The sequence below is a fragment of the Octodon degus genome, unplaced genomic scaffold (genome assembly GCF_000260255.1).
Source record: "Octodon degus isolate 3935 unplaced genomic scaffold, OctDeg1.0 scaffold00015, whole genome shotgun sequence".
In the NCBI taxonomy this organism is placed as follows: domain Eukaryota; kingdom Metazoa; phylum Chordata; class Mammalia; order Rodentia; family Octodontidae; genus Octodon; species Octodon degus.
The window spans coordinates 14,619,360-14,632,801 of record NW_004524591.1 but is presented as its reverse complement, the minus strand read 5'-3'; the positions used below and the strand labels follow the sequence as shown (position 1 = coordinate 14,632,801).

Sequence of the window (13,442 nt, the reverse complement as noted above, 5' to 3'; positions counted from 1 at the left end):
AAGTAGGTGCTTTAGACCACTGAGCCATCTCTCCAGCCCCTTTAAAACAATTTTTAAAAATCTTTTTATTTGGTACAGATAAGGTCTTGCTATGCAGCTTGGACTCAGTGATTTTCCTGGCTCAGTCTCCTCAGCTCTGGGATTACAGGTGTGTGCCACCACGCTGTTTTGGTGGCCAGCACAGTGTGCCCGGGGTTCTGGGGCCAGGATGGCATGCAGTATTTGGGACCCGGGGGTCCTTACCAGGCAGCTGCTTAGACTGCAGAGCTATTTCTCTAGCCAAAGCTAAGGTTTTAGGAATCTTTTTTTTCTAGATTTTTTTTTTCTCTTTCTATAGGAGAGTTGAAATAATTAACTACTTTATGGTTTCCAAGAAAGCATTCACATTATTATTCCCTCTTTAAATTAGATTGCACTGAAAGAGCTTAGGTACCACAGGTGGAACCTGAAGCTGTGCAACAACTCAGGGCACTTTTGCATTCTGCAGGATGCTGAGCTTAGCCCCAGAGAGTGCACACATATTTCAAAAAGGCTCTTGCTTTTTATTTCATAAGATAGCACCCAAAAGGAATATGTCAGGCTGGCCTTCTGTGACAAGAGCAAGAGCTGCCCCTGTCAGGTGCTGGAGGAGCACACTGCCTGCATGGTAGGGGACAGGCTGTCATACCAATAGATCCAGACATGGGGGCTACAGATGGGGAGCTGCCTGAGTGGTCAGAACTGGCTTGCCTGCCAAGGCCCCCGGCCCACAGCTGGCCCTTGGAGGATGTGTGAGGCTGCTTTGGGCTGGTGGATTGTGCTGAGTTAGGAGGGCTACATTTTTAGAGCTTCAGGACCATGAGAGGATGATGCTTCTACGTGCCCTTTATCAGTTCTGTGCATGTTCATATGTCTCATCCCTTGTGTGACTTAGACTGTTCTTGTTGGAGTCTCCCCAATAGTCCCCAAATTCCTCCTTCCCTCTTTGCAAAAAGGTAATACTTGGGTGAGGAGAAGCATTCTGTTTCCCTTTGGAGATTTTTTTTTTTTTTTTGTGGTATCAGGGATCAAACTGAGGATTTCATGCTTGCTAGGCAGGTGCTTCTGCCACTGAGCTGTCTTCCTGGTCCTCCTTTTGGAGAAATTTAAACCTGTGGATCAGTGACATCTCAGAAAGGGCCCAGCATGTTGCTTTAGTTGGGAGGAGATGCGGGCTGAGGGGTGTGTTTGGGGGCAGAAGGCCCACGTTGGGTGCATCTCATGGGCCTCTGCTGTACCACAGCACCCTATCCTTGTCCCTCTGCCTTCAGTGTGATGACATGGCTGGCAGCGTCTGGTCCCCACAGACAGCGCTGGCAATGAGGGCACTGAAGGCCCCTCAACAGCAGGACCTCACAGCCTTCCTGCAGCTGGTGGGATGCAGCATACAAGGGGAATGTCCCAGCCCTGAGGATGAGGTCAGCAACCAGAAACTCTTTGCAACAGCCTACTTCCTGGTCAGCGCACTAGCAGGTATGGACCCTAACACAAAAGAAAACAAATGGCTGCCTTTGTTTTGAAACTGTGCCACTTCCTCAGCATGCTTTGGGGACATAGGTATCACTGGGGGACATTTGGTACATACAGGTCCCTCTTTCCCAGTATAGTGTGGATAGCAATTGGCAGGGTAACGTAGTGTCTGAGACTAAAGTATGAAGCAGGACTTTCTGTCCATTTTGAGCTTCTTCCACTACTGGACTTCTTCCTGTATAGGGCACCTCGAGAATCCTGGAAATCATCCTCCAACACAACCTGTGATTCACTGGCAGTGCTGTGTGGCAGGGACGTTCATTTGGTAGCTCATCTTCCCTAGCATTTCTCTCCATCCATCTGATCCTCCTCCTCCTCTGCAAACTTTTAATGCTTTACCTCACCCCACTCCACGGCAGCACCTGCTTGTAGAGAATAGTGTCCTGCTGGAGGCTGGGAAGCAGAGCTTCTGCATGGCCCCAAGGTGGCCTCCCTGGGGACTGCCATCCAGCCAGTGAAGAGCAGCAGGCCTTGCGAGTCATCTCTCCCCCTCCCACATAGATCTCACTGTGCCTACGGGGCTGGGGGCTGCCCTTCCTGAGGAAGCTGGGCCTCTTTAAGGGATGCTATCAGGGTCCCAAGTTCTCGATGTATTCGGGGTTTCTCTCAGTGCCCCACAGACAGTAGCTAAGGAATCTTGAAGTTTTAAAAAATTAAACTGTGTCTTCCTGTTCTGTATGTTGATGAGTATATTGTTCTGTTCTCCAAGTCATGGATAAAAGTTTTGACTTTGGATGAGGACAAGCCCCTGTTGAACTCTGCTGGAAACTTGCCCAATGTTAACATCACTGTGTTAGAAACTTTAAGGACAAGCATTCTATCAAGGAGCTAATCCACTGGCCAGAATTCAACTCATTGAGGGGCCTTCCTTCACAGTTATCTTGTAATACTTCATAATGCTGGTAACATTTCTGCCCTTGAGCTGCCCAGTAGGCAACACATGTATCTACAGTGATGTTAAATATGTAGTGCATGCCCTTCTGAGCCTAGACATAGCTTCAGCTTCTCTGGAAACATGGCATACTGGCAGTGGCTCATCAGAGTTTACACATAATGCAAGATCTACTTCCCATCTGAAGGCTCAGAGGTGTTAAAATTCTTCATGCAACAGGCAGTCTCTGCAGCCAACTTCTGAACCAGTGCTGCCCTTCCTGATCTCTCATCTCATTGGCATGTGATGTTAGTGACAGCAAAGGTCAGGTTTGGGTCACAGCTCTTTTTTGTGTGTTAGGGTCTGGCTGTGTGGCCCAAGTGGGCTTTCATAGCAGTCCTCCTGCCTCAGCCTCCCAAGTGCTAAGATTGCAGGAGTGTACCACCACACTGGGCCATAGCTCTTTGATTTGTGTGTTTATTTTCACACTTCTGAATTAACCTTTTCCTCTTAGATGGCATAGTCTGTCCTAAGAATCTTGGAAAAGTGCTGGAACAGAAAATGGGTTCCTCTTGGGTCCTAACAGTGTATATTTGGTTTATAATATAGCTCTCTTCAGAACTTCAGTCCATTATCTGACCTAACTCCTGGAAAATTTCCCCAACCATTTTGTGACCATACTCAGGTTACAAGCTCTGAACTCCTTAGACATTTGTAAAATGGATTTACATTATATGTTAAAAAAATAATTCATTTTAAGTCAAGACACACTGGAAAAGCTTATACTGTATTTCAGGTTCTGCTAGGGGTGGAGGTACAACAAATTTAGTCCAGGCCATGAATTGAGGAGTAAGAGAACACAGTAAGCTCTTCAGTGTGAGGTGGTTCTTGTATTGCTATGCCCCTGCCATTCAGTATCATGCTCAACATAGTGCTAAATAAGTAATATGGAACTGCAGTACTTCCAGGAATAAAGATGATGATCTTATGACTCAGGAGCCCCTGGAAAGCAAGGGAAGGGGAGCAGACGTGAGATGGCTATGGCAGTGGCTTAACCAGGTACGACGTGTGCTCCCCAGCTAGCTCACATATACGCCCCACCTTCTTATCCTGGTTTGGGCTGAGGGTCTCCTTGAGAATGCACGGGAAGTCATGGATCTTCTGAGTAGCAAATGCTGTCTGCCATGGTTATCCTTTGAGAGCTGTCTCTTCATCATAGCAGCCTTCAAGCTCTTGGAAACAAGCCATGTTTTACTAGTCTCACACAGCCCCAGGGACATTTCACTTTTTCTAAACAAGTCTGTTAATGGGTAGAGTGAGTTCATGAGCCAACCATCAGCTCAAAGGTTGCACCCTAGAGATTAGGGTCTGTTTAGAATCTGCATTTATTTTCATTTGAGAGGTATTTAATATTCATTTGAACATAATGGCCTGGATTTCCCTTCGCTAGAAAAAACAGGGTCCTTGTGGAACAGTCCCCTCTCACTAATGTGGTTATATCACTCCTCAATTAGGCCTCACAGAACCTTCCTCTTGAAAATGACTGGTGACACTGGGGGAGCCCTTAATAGTTTATGCAGTGCTCTGGAATGTGCCAAATTCCAAACAAAAATAATGACCAAGTGAGGAAATTTGGTCACAACCAACATCATAGCCCTATTATATACAGGGGCTTGAGTACCTCCCTTGGTACCGAATCAGGGGGATTTCTACTTTTTCATGTAGATTTCCTGCAGTCATGTAGATTTTTCTGCAGTCTTGCCATTTTTCCTGACTGGTACATGTCAAGGAAATATCCTTTTTTTTTTTTTTTTTTTTTTTGTATTTTAGGGAAGGGTCTACAGGGTGTTCAGGGTCTCACTACTAGATCAAACCCGCCTGTTTACAGCCTCCCAAGAGCTGGGATTACAGGCATATGCCATCACACCCAGTCTCAATTGCAGTCTCAGTGTGCTCCTGGGGATAAGGCCGACACGGCAGGCCTGGGGATCAAACCCCCGGCCCCTGCACCTGCTTGCAGGTGCTTTAATCCACTGAGCTATTTGGCTGGCCCTCAAGGAATATCCTTTGTTGACTGGATTCCTACAAATTTTTCAAAAGGTTTTTCCTGCCCATCTCTCTATTCATGTATTTAACAATTACTAAGTGCTACTGAAATATAAATTTGGTAATATTCATGGGCTTGGGTTCCCTGTGAACTTTCATTGATAGTAACTGTGACTTTTTTTCCCTGCAGAAATGCCAGATAATGCTGCAGCTCTCCTGGGCATTTGCTGTAAACTCCAGATTATTCCTACACTGTACCATATGGTAAGAAACCTTTCAGATGGGATCTTGGGATGGACAGGAATGGGAAAATGAAGAGAGGTAGGCCCTTAACAGCTGCCTGCATCTATTTTTTTCACCCACAGCAGCTTTTTAGAATAGCTTTAAGCAGCTGTCGTATTAACCCTACTTTTACACACACTGCACAACTCTTGAAAACTGAGGGACAAAGGGAGAGAAATTTAGTGAACTGGCCAGCAGAGCCAACACTGCCATCTTTAAAAACTCCAAACTGCAGTTTTCCCATTGCTGGAGAGGACTATGGGTACACTGGTGCTGCGCTGCAAGAACAGATCTAGACTGATTGATTCAGCTCTGCATCAGATTCAGGTTCAAAGGAATTATTCAGACTGGTCTGTCTTAGGGAGACACTGTCAGCTTCTTTCCCCTTTTAGAAAGACCATCCATTAGCTTGGTCTCTGGAAATAGTTACTGGCAGTAACTCCAGGAGCAGTGAGTAGTGCAGCCAGTGACTTTGCGCAGTAAAGACACAAGAAGACTACACAGCATGGCACTATTCCAAGGAATAGTTTAGACTTATACTTGCCCAGAGAACAGTGCATTCTTATACATTGATGGCGAAAACAGAACTACTTGAAAATGTCTCAGCATGTGTGTACTGGGCCAGATGAGGTTAAAGGCTGGGGGCATAGTTTGGTAATAGAAACTGTACCATTAGATCCTAACTGGTATAATGATGAGCAAAATGACTCATTTTCCAGTAACTGAGAGATCAGCACTTACAAGTTGGCCCTTCCCAAGAACTTACAGACTGAGCTTTAGGAGTATATGCAAAAGAAAATCCGGCCCAGTCCATTGTTAGCAAATTCTTCCCCCCACACATTCATGCTTGGTTGTCATCCTCCTTCAGCATTAACTGCAGCTTCTTACCTTTGTGTTACCCTCAAGTTTCTCTCTGCTGGTAATCTCAAAGTAGCTGGTAGAAAACACTAGGGAGTCCCAGCGTGGAGAGCATTCTACACTAAACTACCTACCTACAGAGGCATTTGTTTACCTTTTAGGAAACATAAGTCACTTTAAAAAAACAAAAACAAAAATTCCTGGATGTCTTCATATAATCTTTCAAAATATCCCACAGATTTTTTTTTTTTTTTTTGGTTTAAGACAGCCAGGCTCCTGCTGTCTTCTAAGCAAACTCAGTATCATGTGCTTCCTATAGGGCATAAAACTTGTCTTATGATAAAAGTAACACTGGGTGAGTTTTCTGAAGATCTTTGGGAGAACAGTATCAGCATAACACATTTGCCAAGAACTGGTAAGAAGGTAATTAGGATCAACTGAAAACGTTAATTTTATCCCACCACCTTTAGGGTTGCTGTAATTCTCTTTAAACTTAGACTCTTCTAGGGGGAAAAAGGGGTTACAGATGTTTAGAGTAAGAAGCTAGATGCTGGTAAGCTCTTGTCCACCAGCCACCAAAGACATGGAGCCCATTCTGAAAGGTCTGATCTACTCTCTAAAGCATAATGCATAGTTTATTGTGAGCCAAATGGCTACATGGAGCCAATAGTTTACCATGAGAGTTTGTTTGCAGAATTCACAAGGTATAGATTCATAAGGCTGATTTTGATAATAAACACACAAACATTTCACTGAGTGCTGCTCTTCAGTCTCCTGAACAAGACCCATATTTTAAATATTTTGAGAATTCTTTTGGATTCCCTTCAGTTACATTCATGCATATTTAAAACAAAAATGAAGTAGGCATATAAAATTTTATGCTTTAAAAATGTGTTCCAGACATACATCAAGACCCTAAAAGCAACTTAACTAATCCAATCTATTTTGAGATTTAGAACAATATTCAAAGCAGCCTCCAGGCAGAGCTAGTTTTCTTGCAGTACACTGAGTATCTGTTTTAGGCAGGTTACATGGTGACTACCTTGGACAAGGTCCTTGTCTCAACAGCAGTTCAGTGTATAGGCAGGGGAAATAGACTAAATGGGGGCTGGTTAGGGAAAATTTCAGATACAGTAAACTTTGTAAGATAGTGAAATAATGTCATAGTGGCTGGGATATGGGATTGGGGTGGATGGGTAGAGAATGGCTTAAGAAAGGCTCTCTGATGAGGCACTGTGTAACTGCTAAATCTAGATAGGAAAGTATTCCAGGCTGAAGAAAGAGTTAAGGCAAATGTTCTTGGAGCAGGAAGCATAACTGATACCTTCCTTTGAAGGGTGCCTGCATATATGTAAGAAATTCTGGTATCATTTAAATAAACCAGATGATAGCAAAATAGAGGTGCCCTGCTGTGATTACCACAGAGAAGAATCAAGATGCTAAAGGGGATCTGTGTTACAAGGAGAACAACTGAAGGACACTGGAAATTAGCAAAGTAATGATGGGAACTCTAAACAGCACTGAAAGTCAGCAAGACAATCTAGAGTAAAGAACAAAGTAATTCACAACTTTAGCCTAGGTTCCCCGTCCAGGCAGAGAACTGAACACTATAGGAAAAGGTAAGCTGTTCAGTGCAGATAAACTTATGACCATAATCGATCAAAACTGAGTCAAAAGTAAAATGTCTAAACAGACCAATAATGAGTAATAAGGTTAAAGCAGTAATTGAAAGTCTCCTTTGGAACCAGGAACATAGCTCAGCAGCACAGAGCCTGCCTAGCAAGTACTAGATCATGAGGTCAATTTCCAGTACCCAAAAAACCCCCCACAAACAACAACAACAAAACCCTCCCAATTTAGTTGTTCTTCCACTATTCCAAAAAGGAAAATAGAAGCCATTTTGCCAAACTCTTTTTCTTGCCACCAAAGTCAGTGTTACCTTGATACAAAAATCAGGCAAAGATATAAGAAAAAAATACAAAATAGAAACCCACACCCCTTTTTACAGGCAAAAACTGTCTATAAATATTATACTGAATTTAGTGGCACATAAAAAAATTAAAATAGGATTCATCCCGTGACAAGGAAGGTTTAGCATGTACAAATCGATACACATGGTACAACACATATAGATGTAAAAAGGATCAAGATTCATTAAGTATATGAACCGATATCCCAAGATGAATATATTAAACATTATGTGTTGCAAATATACACTAATACTTTTTTTCAAAATATTACTATCAGAATATCACAGACAAAATCTTGTCTCAAAATAAAAAAAAGATGTCAATGATTTTCTTCACATAGATATGAAATCAATCTTAAAATTCATGTAGAACCACAAATGACCTAAAATGATAAAAACAAACCATATCAGAAAGAGCTGGAAGCATCATAAAACCTGACTTCTGAACATAGGCCTGGCAAAAAACACACAGACCAAACACACAGAATGGGAAGCTCAGAAATCAATCCCTTTTCATACAGACACACCAAACTCAAAGGCACCAAGAACATACAGTGGGGAAAAGACAGTGTCATAAAAAAAAAATGGTGCAGGCAAAAATAGTTAATATATAAAAGAATGAAACTAAATCCCTGCTCAACACACAAAAGTTAACTAAAAATAGATCAAGACTTTTGTGTTACCCCTGTAACTTTGAAATTATTACAAAAAATGGGGAACAATTTAAGGTTAGTGTAGAGAAGGTGATGATTTTTTAGATAGACCAGGCAAAGATAAGAAAAGTAAAAATAGACAAATGGGATTATATCAAACTAAGAAACTTCTGCACAGCAAGGGAACTAATTAAAACAGAATTAAAAGATAATATAAAAAATAGAGAATATTTACAAACTCTCTGACAAGGGATTAGCATCTAGAACATACAAGGAACTTGAAAAATGGGCTAAACAACTAAACAGATACAGATGACTATCAAATACATGAAAAAAATGCTATGTCACATCAGAGAAATGCAAATGAAAACCACAATGACCTAGTGTCTGACCTCAGAATGGCTAGCATAAAAAAACCCAAAATAACAAATGGTGGAGAGAATGCAGAGAAAAGCAAACTATTATACACTGTTGGTAGATATAACCTTTATGGAAAACAGTAAAGAAAGTCCTAAAACCACTGAAAAGAGAATTACCTTCATGATCTAACAGTCCCGCTACTAGGTATATATCTAAAGGAGGTAAAATCATAGCTTCTGGCACAATAGCTGAAACACAGGATTCAGCCCTCATGTCCTTCAGTAGATGAGTAAGGTGTGCATATAAGCATTGGAATATTATTCAAACAAGAGAATTAAGTCCTGTCATTGTAGTAACACAGAATTGAGTCATTAAGTGAAAGAAAGGCAAATACCATATGTTCCATACACTGTGCTAACTAACTAGTAAGTCAATCTTAGAATGGAATGAAAAGCTTACTGTAGACTGTTCTTTAATACACTAGGCTTAACTATTTTTAAAAGTTCATATTTCAAAATGACTAGAAGACTACAGAATTTCCCTACACACAAAATGACTATGATGAAATGGAAATGCTTATTTCAGTTCTGGCAAACTGCACACATGTTCTGAATTTCCATAGTTAGCCCATAAAGGTATACAACTGTGTCACAATTTAAAAACAAAAACTTAACAAACAATACTGGTTAAGAGGATTTCAGGTACATTGGATAAAATCAATGTCCTGAGGTCATGCCCTGGACTAAATATATCTCATTTATCTTCAATGTTTTCCTGTTTTGTTGGAGAATTAAAAAGTTAGGATTTTTTTTCCCCTTGGTTACTTAGAAGTATATTGCTGTCCAAATTTTATTTATTTACATATATATATATATATATGTATATATATATTTGTATATATATTTATATATATATTTGTATATATATATTTGTATATATATGTATATGTATATATATATTTGTATATATATTTATACGTATTTTAAAGTAAGTCTGTTTAAATATGTCTTTTCAGCTTCGTGCTTTATCTGATGATGGAGTATGTGATCTTGAAGACCCAACTTTGGCCCCTCTGAGAGATACAGAAAGGTTTGGGATTGTGCAGCGCCTCTTTGTTGCGACTGACATTAACCTTGAGCAAGAGCAAGCATCTGTGAAAGCTGTCATCCTGAAGGACCCTCATATCTTCCCTCTAATTCTTTATATTACTTTGAATGGACTCTGTGCTCTAGGCAGAGAGCATTAATAACGTCTTGTCAAACAGAAGTATATGTAACTAGCCAAGGTGGGGTGTTTCTCAGAATTAAAATATTATTTTGGGGTTTAGGTCTAATGTACCTTAAAAGTTGATCAATGAAATGAGTTATAAAGTAATTTTAATGGTGATTTTCTGCACTATGAATGCCAGCAGGTACTTTTTTACATGGTTTCTTTTCATTAGGGGCCTTTTGCTGGTAAATGGTTAACACTTCATATCCAAGGTAGATTCTAGTATGTGAAGATCCTGGTGGGGGGAAGGTGAGATTCTAAGCAGTTTTACACTCAGATTTGTTTTCTACAGAATAATGGGTCCATCTATCATTTTCTTACATTTTCTACTTTGTTATACAAAAAGAGGTGCCTGACACTTTAACCCAAAATTCATTTTAAATTGTGAATGCCATAACAAGGCAGTGTCTCTTCACAGAATCTACATTTTGGATATGCTTGCTGCATATCTGGTGAATGAAAAATGAACTACAAGTGCTACTACAGACTATTCTTCTGCAAAATAAATTATACTAAAAATTTAGTAGTAACACCCCCCAAAAAAGTTTAGCTATATCATTTGACTTTGCTATGCTTTGATAAATACATTCTATGTCTAGAACGATGTGTTCTTCTTACACATTTTAGTAGCTTAAATTTTCCAAAATTACATTTTTATCAAAGACAATATTCAACTGTATATATTTTAGTTTTTGTTTTGTTATTCTATTATAAATGGCCTGGACCGTCTCCTTGGCGCTTCTGAATCCACTGACAGGATCTACCATCCATAACAGGCCTGAAGCCACTGGGGATGAGGAACAGTAGTGGATGGAGAGAAGCATGTTACTCAGAACATGTTGTTTTACCTTAGAATCACCTGCTTAGTCTGTTTCTTCCTTTCAGTTTTTAATTATTAACAAGGAAGAAATATAGTAACACTTTTATCACATATTTTAACAATAAGTCAGTGTTATGCAAATGCTTATTACTTGTATGAGTGTGTGGGGAAAGAATGTAAAACTTGCAGTGGCCACTGTACACAAAAATTATACACAAATTGCAAAAAGAAAATGCCAAGCCTTTTTGTCTGATTTTCTGAAATATAAACTAGCTTCAAAAAGGATGTGCATCATAATAGATCAAGTAAACTATCATAGTAATAATGATATTAATATCAAAAAAAAAAAAAAGGATGTGCAGGGCTGGGGCGATAGTTTGGCAGTTCAAGCGCCTGCCTGATAAGTGCAAGGACCTGGGTTCGTTCCCCGGTACCACATGCCATGTTGGCCCTGGAACCCTGGGTGCACTGTGCCTGCCACCGAAACCAGGCATGGTGGCACATGTCTGTAATCCCAGCACTGGGGAGGCTGAGACAGGAGGACCACTATGCATCCAAGCTACATGTAGTGAGGCCCTGTGCCAAATAAAGATTTTTTTTTTAAAAAAAGGATATGCAATATGAATGTACTTATATGTTGATATGCATGAAAAATATTTAGAGTTTATAAGAAAATTAGCAGAGGTGCCTTTGGGTTCATCGATTTGGAGGTTAAGACAAGAGGCAAAGAGAGATTTTTATCCTATTAAAATTTTCTGAAGAGATCAAAAGTATACTGTGAACAATTCCTGAAGTATGAAGTATGGAATACTGGAGACTAGCTTCCTCTGGGAAGCGCTTTCCCCTGTATCCACAGCCACACCGCTCTGTGGCCAGACATGTGGGCCCACCAGCCGCCTCACTGCAGAGGGCCAGCCTGGGTGCCACAGCAGGTCAGCTCCTTGTGTCACCTGGCTTTCTCTCTTTCCTGGCCAGCTAAGCAGGGAGGCACTGTGATCTTGATCCTATATTTCAGTCTTCCTTAACTCTGAAGTATTTTGAGTGTATAGTCTTTGAAAGCCATTGAATTGCTTAGAATAGAGGAATACATGGTTGTGGTTTCCTTGTTGAAAAATAGAAGTGGACAAATAATTTAAATAGAAAAATTAAATGACATTAGGATTTTTAACAAAGATTTTTAGCACCTAAAATATGTTATTAAAGCTAAACTGATGTTCTGTAACTTTATAACTAAACTTTCATTTTACCTATAAATGAAAATACATTTTTCCCAATACTAAGCATTTATCTGTACATGAAAATATTTTACTAGGAATATGTAATCTTACAAATCCTGTTTTGGATAGCATATGGAAATATGTGAAAAGACTTACAGGGACAGTTTCTGAAAATGATGTACTATAGGAAGATTATAATAAAGATTTTTAAATTTAAGACATTCTTTTATATAGGAACTTGTAATATAATTAAAGTAACATAATAGTAGTTTAATAAACCTTTTCATCAGAAAGTTAAAATAGCTTGTTCAGCTTTGGCTTTTATATTGCAACAAGCATGTTGCTTTTTTTTTATAATCACTTCTAAGATTATAGGTTTAAAAAAAGCATGCATTTGTGTCCAGAGGAAAGATATGCCAAAATGAACTGGAAGGAGGAGACTGAAAAAATACACTCCTGGCAAAGTTTTCATATCTGTTACTCCTCATGAGTTGTAACAGAGTTCAACAAAATATGCAGAAAATTGCACTTGTTTTGGAACCCACTGGTCATTATAGTATCCTAAATTAGGATACTATAAAAACAAAACAAAACTTATCAGGGTTACTGAAGAAACAGGAGTCAGTGTGCAGATCTTTTTGACATCTTCCTGCCAGGTTGACCACCAATGGTATCTGCATGTCTGTCCCATCGGGTGGTTTATACCACTATTGGTACAAATGGATATAATCACATTTTTTTTTTTGTTTTTATTTTTTCTTATTAGTCTTTATACTAATAAAATGAATAAACAACTATCTGATGGGAGTCACACATGGACCAGAGGTGGTCCAAGTCACTAAAAAGTGAGTCATACAAATTACAGCCCCATTGTAAACATGTTAAAAGAGGACAGATGTTCTATGCATCAGATCTGGTAGAGGCTTGGGATGTATTTACCAGAGTGAGCTTTATGTTTTCAGAGTTGTTTTTGGGTACTGGGAAATCAAACCACACTACCACTGAGCTATACCTCCCAGCCCTTAGCAGGTGAGTTTTTAATGCTATGTTTTTTTCCTTTTCAAGTAGTTCATTATGCTTCTGCTAAGTTCTCAGATCACTATGATATGAGGAAAGCCAAATTTTAGGTATGGCTTCTAATATTTGTGTGCATACATATATATATGTATATATATATAGTATTGTATTGCTACCTTGGCTTGCTGTCAGCTGACGTGCAATAAAGACTACTGTTTCCAACTTTTAAAATAAAAAGCTGGGGAGACAGCACAATGTAAATGTGCTAGGTTGTATCGCCATCATCAACTAATAAGACTGTCTGGCTTCTATGGTAGCAATAATACCTATTTTATGGGACTCACAGTTTTTAAAGTAGCAAATAGGTTAAATTCCAAGTTCTAAGCAGCATTTAGTCTACCTACACAGTGTTCATTTAGTTTGTGCTGGAGAACGAAGGGTGATATGAAAAACTAATTTCTGACCTATGTGGAAGTAAGTCTGGTTTATTACCCCACTACATTAACAGAAAATGGTGAAGACGATATTAGAG

At 39.7% G+C, this 13,442-nt stretch overlaps 1 protein-coding gene across 1 annotated transcript in view; it reads left to right on the top strand.

Annotated features, from left to right (window-relative positions):
• Gsdme (gasdermin E) overlaps positions 1-10,961 on the top strand; it is a 67,761-nt gene extending 56,800 nt beyond the window's left edge. The window contains exons 8-10 of the mRNA XM_004626471.2: positions 1,290-1,491; positions 4,656-4,729; positions 9,603-10,961. Coding sequence (XP_004626528.1) covers positions 1,290-1,491; positions 4,656-4,729; positions 9,603-9,833 — 507 coding nt within the window. The 3' untranslated portion in view covers positions 9,834-10,961. The remainder of the gene's footprint in view (positions 1-1,289; positions 1,492-4,655; positions 4,730-9,602) is intronic.
• The last annotated feature ends 2,481 nt before the right edge of the window (positions 10,962-13,442 follow it).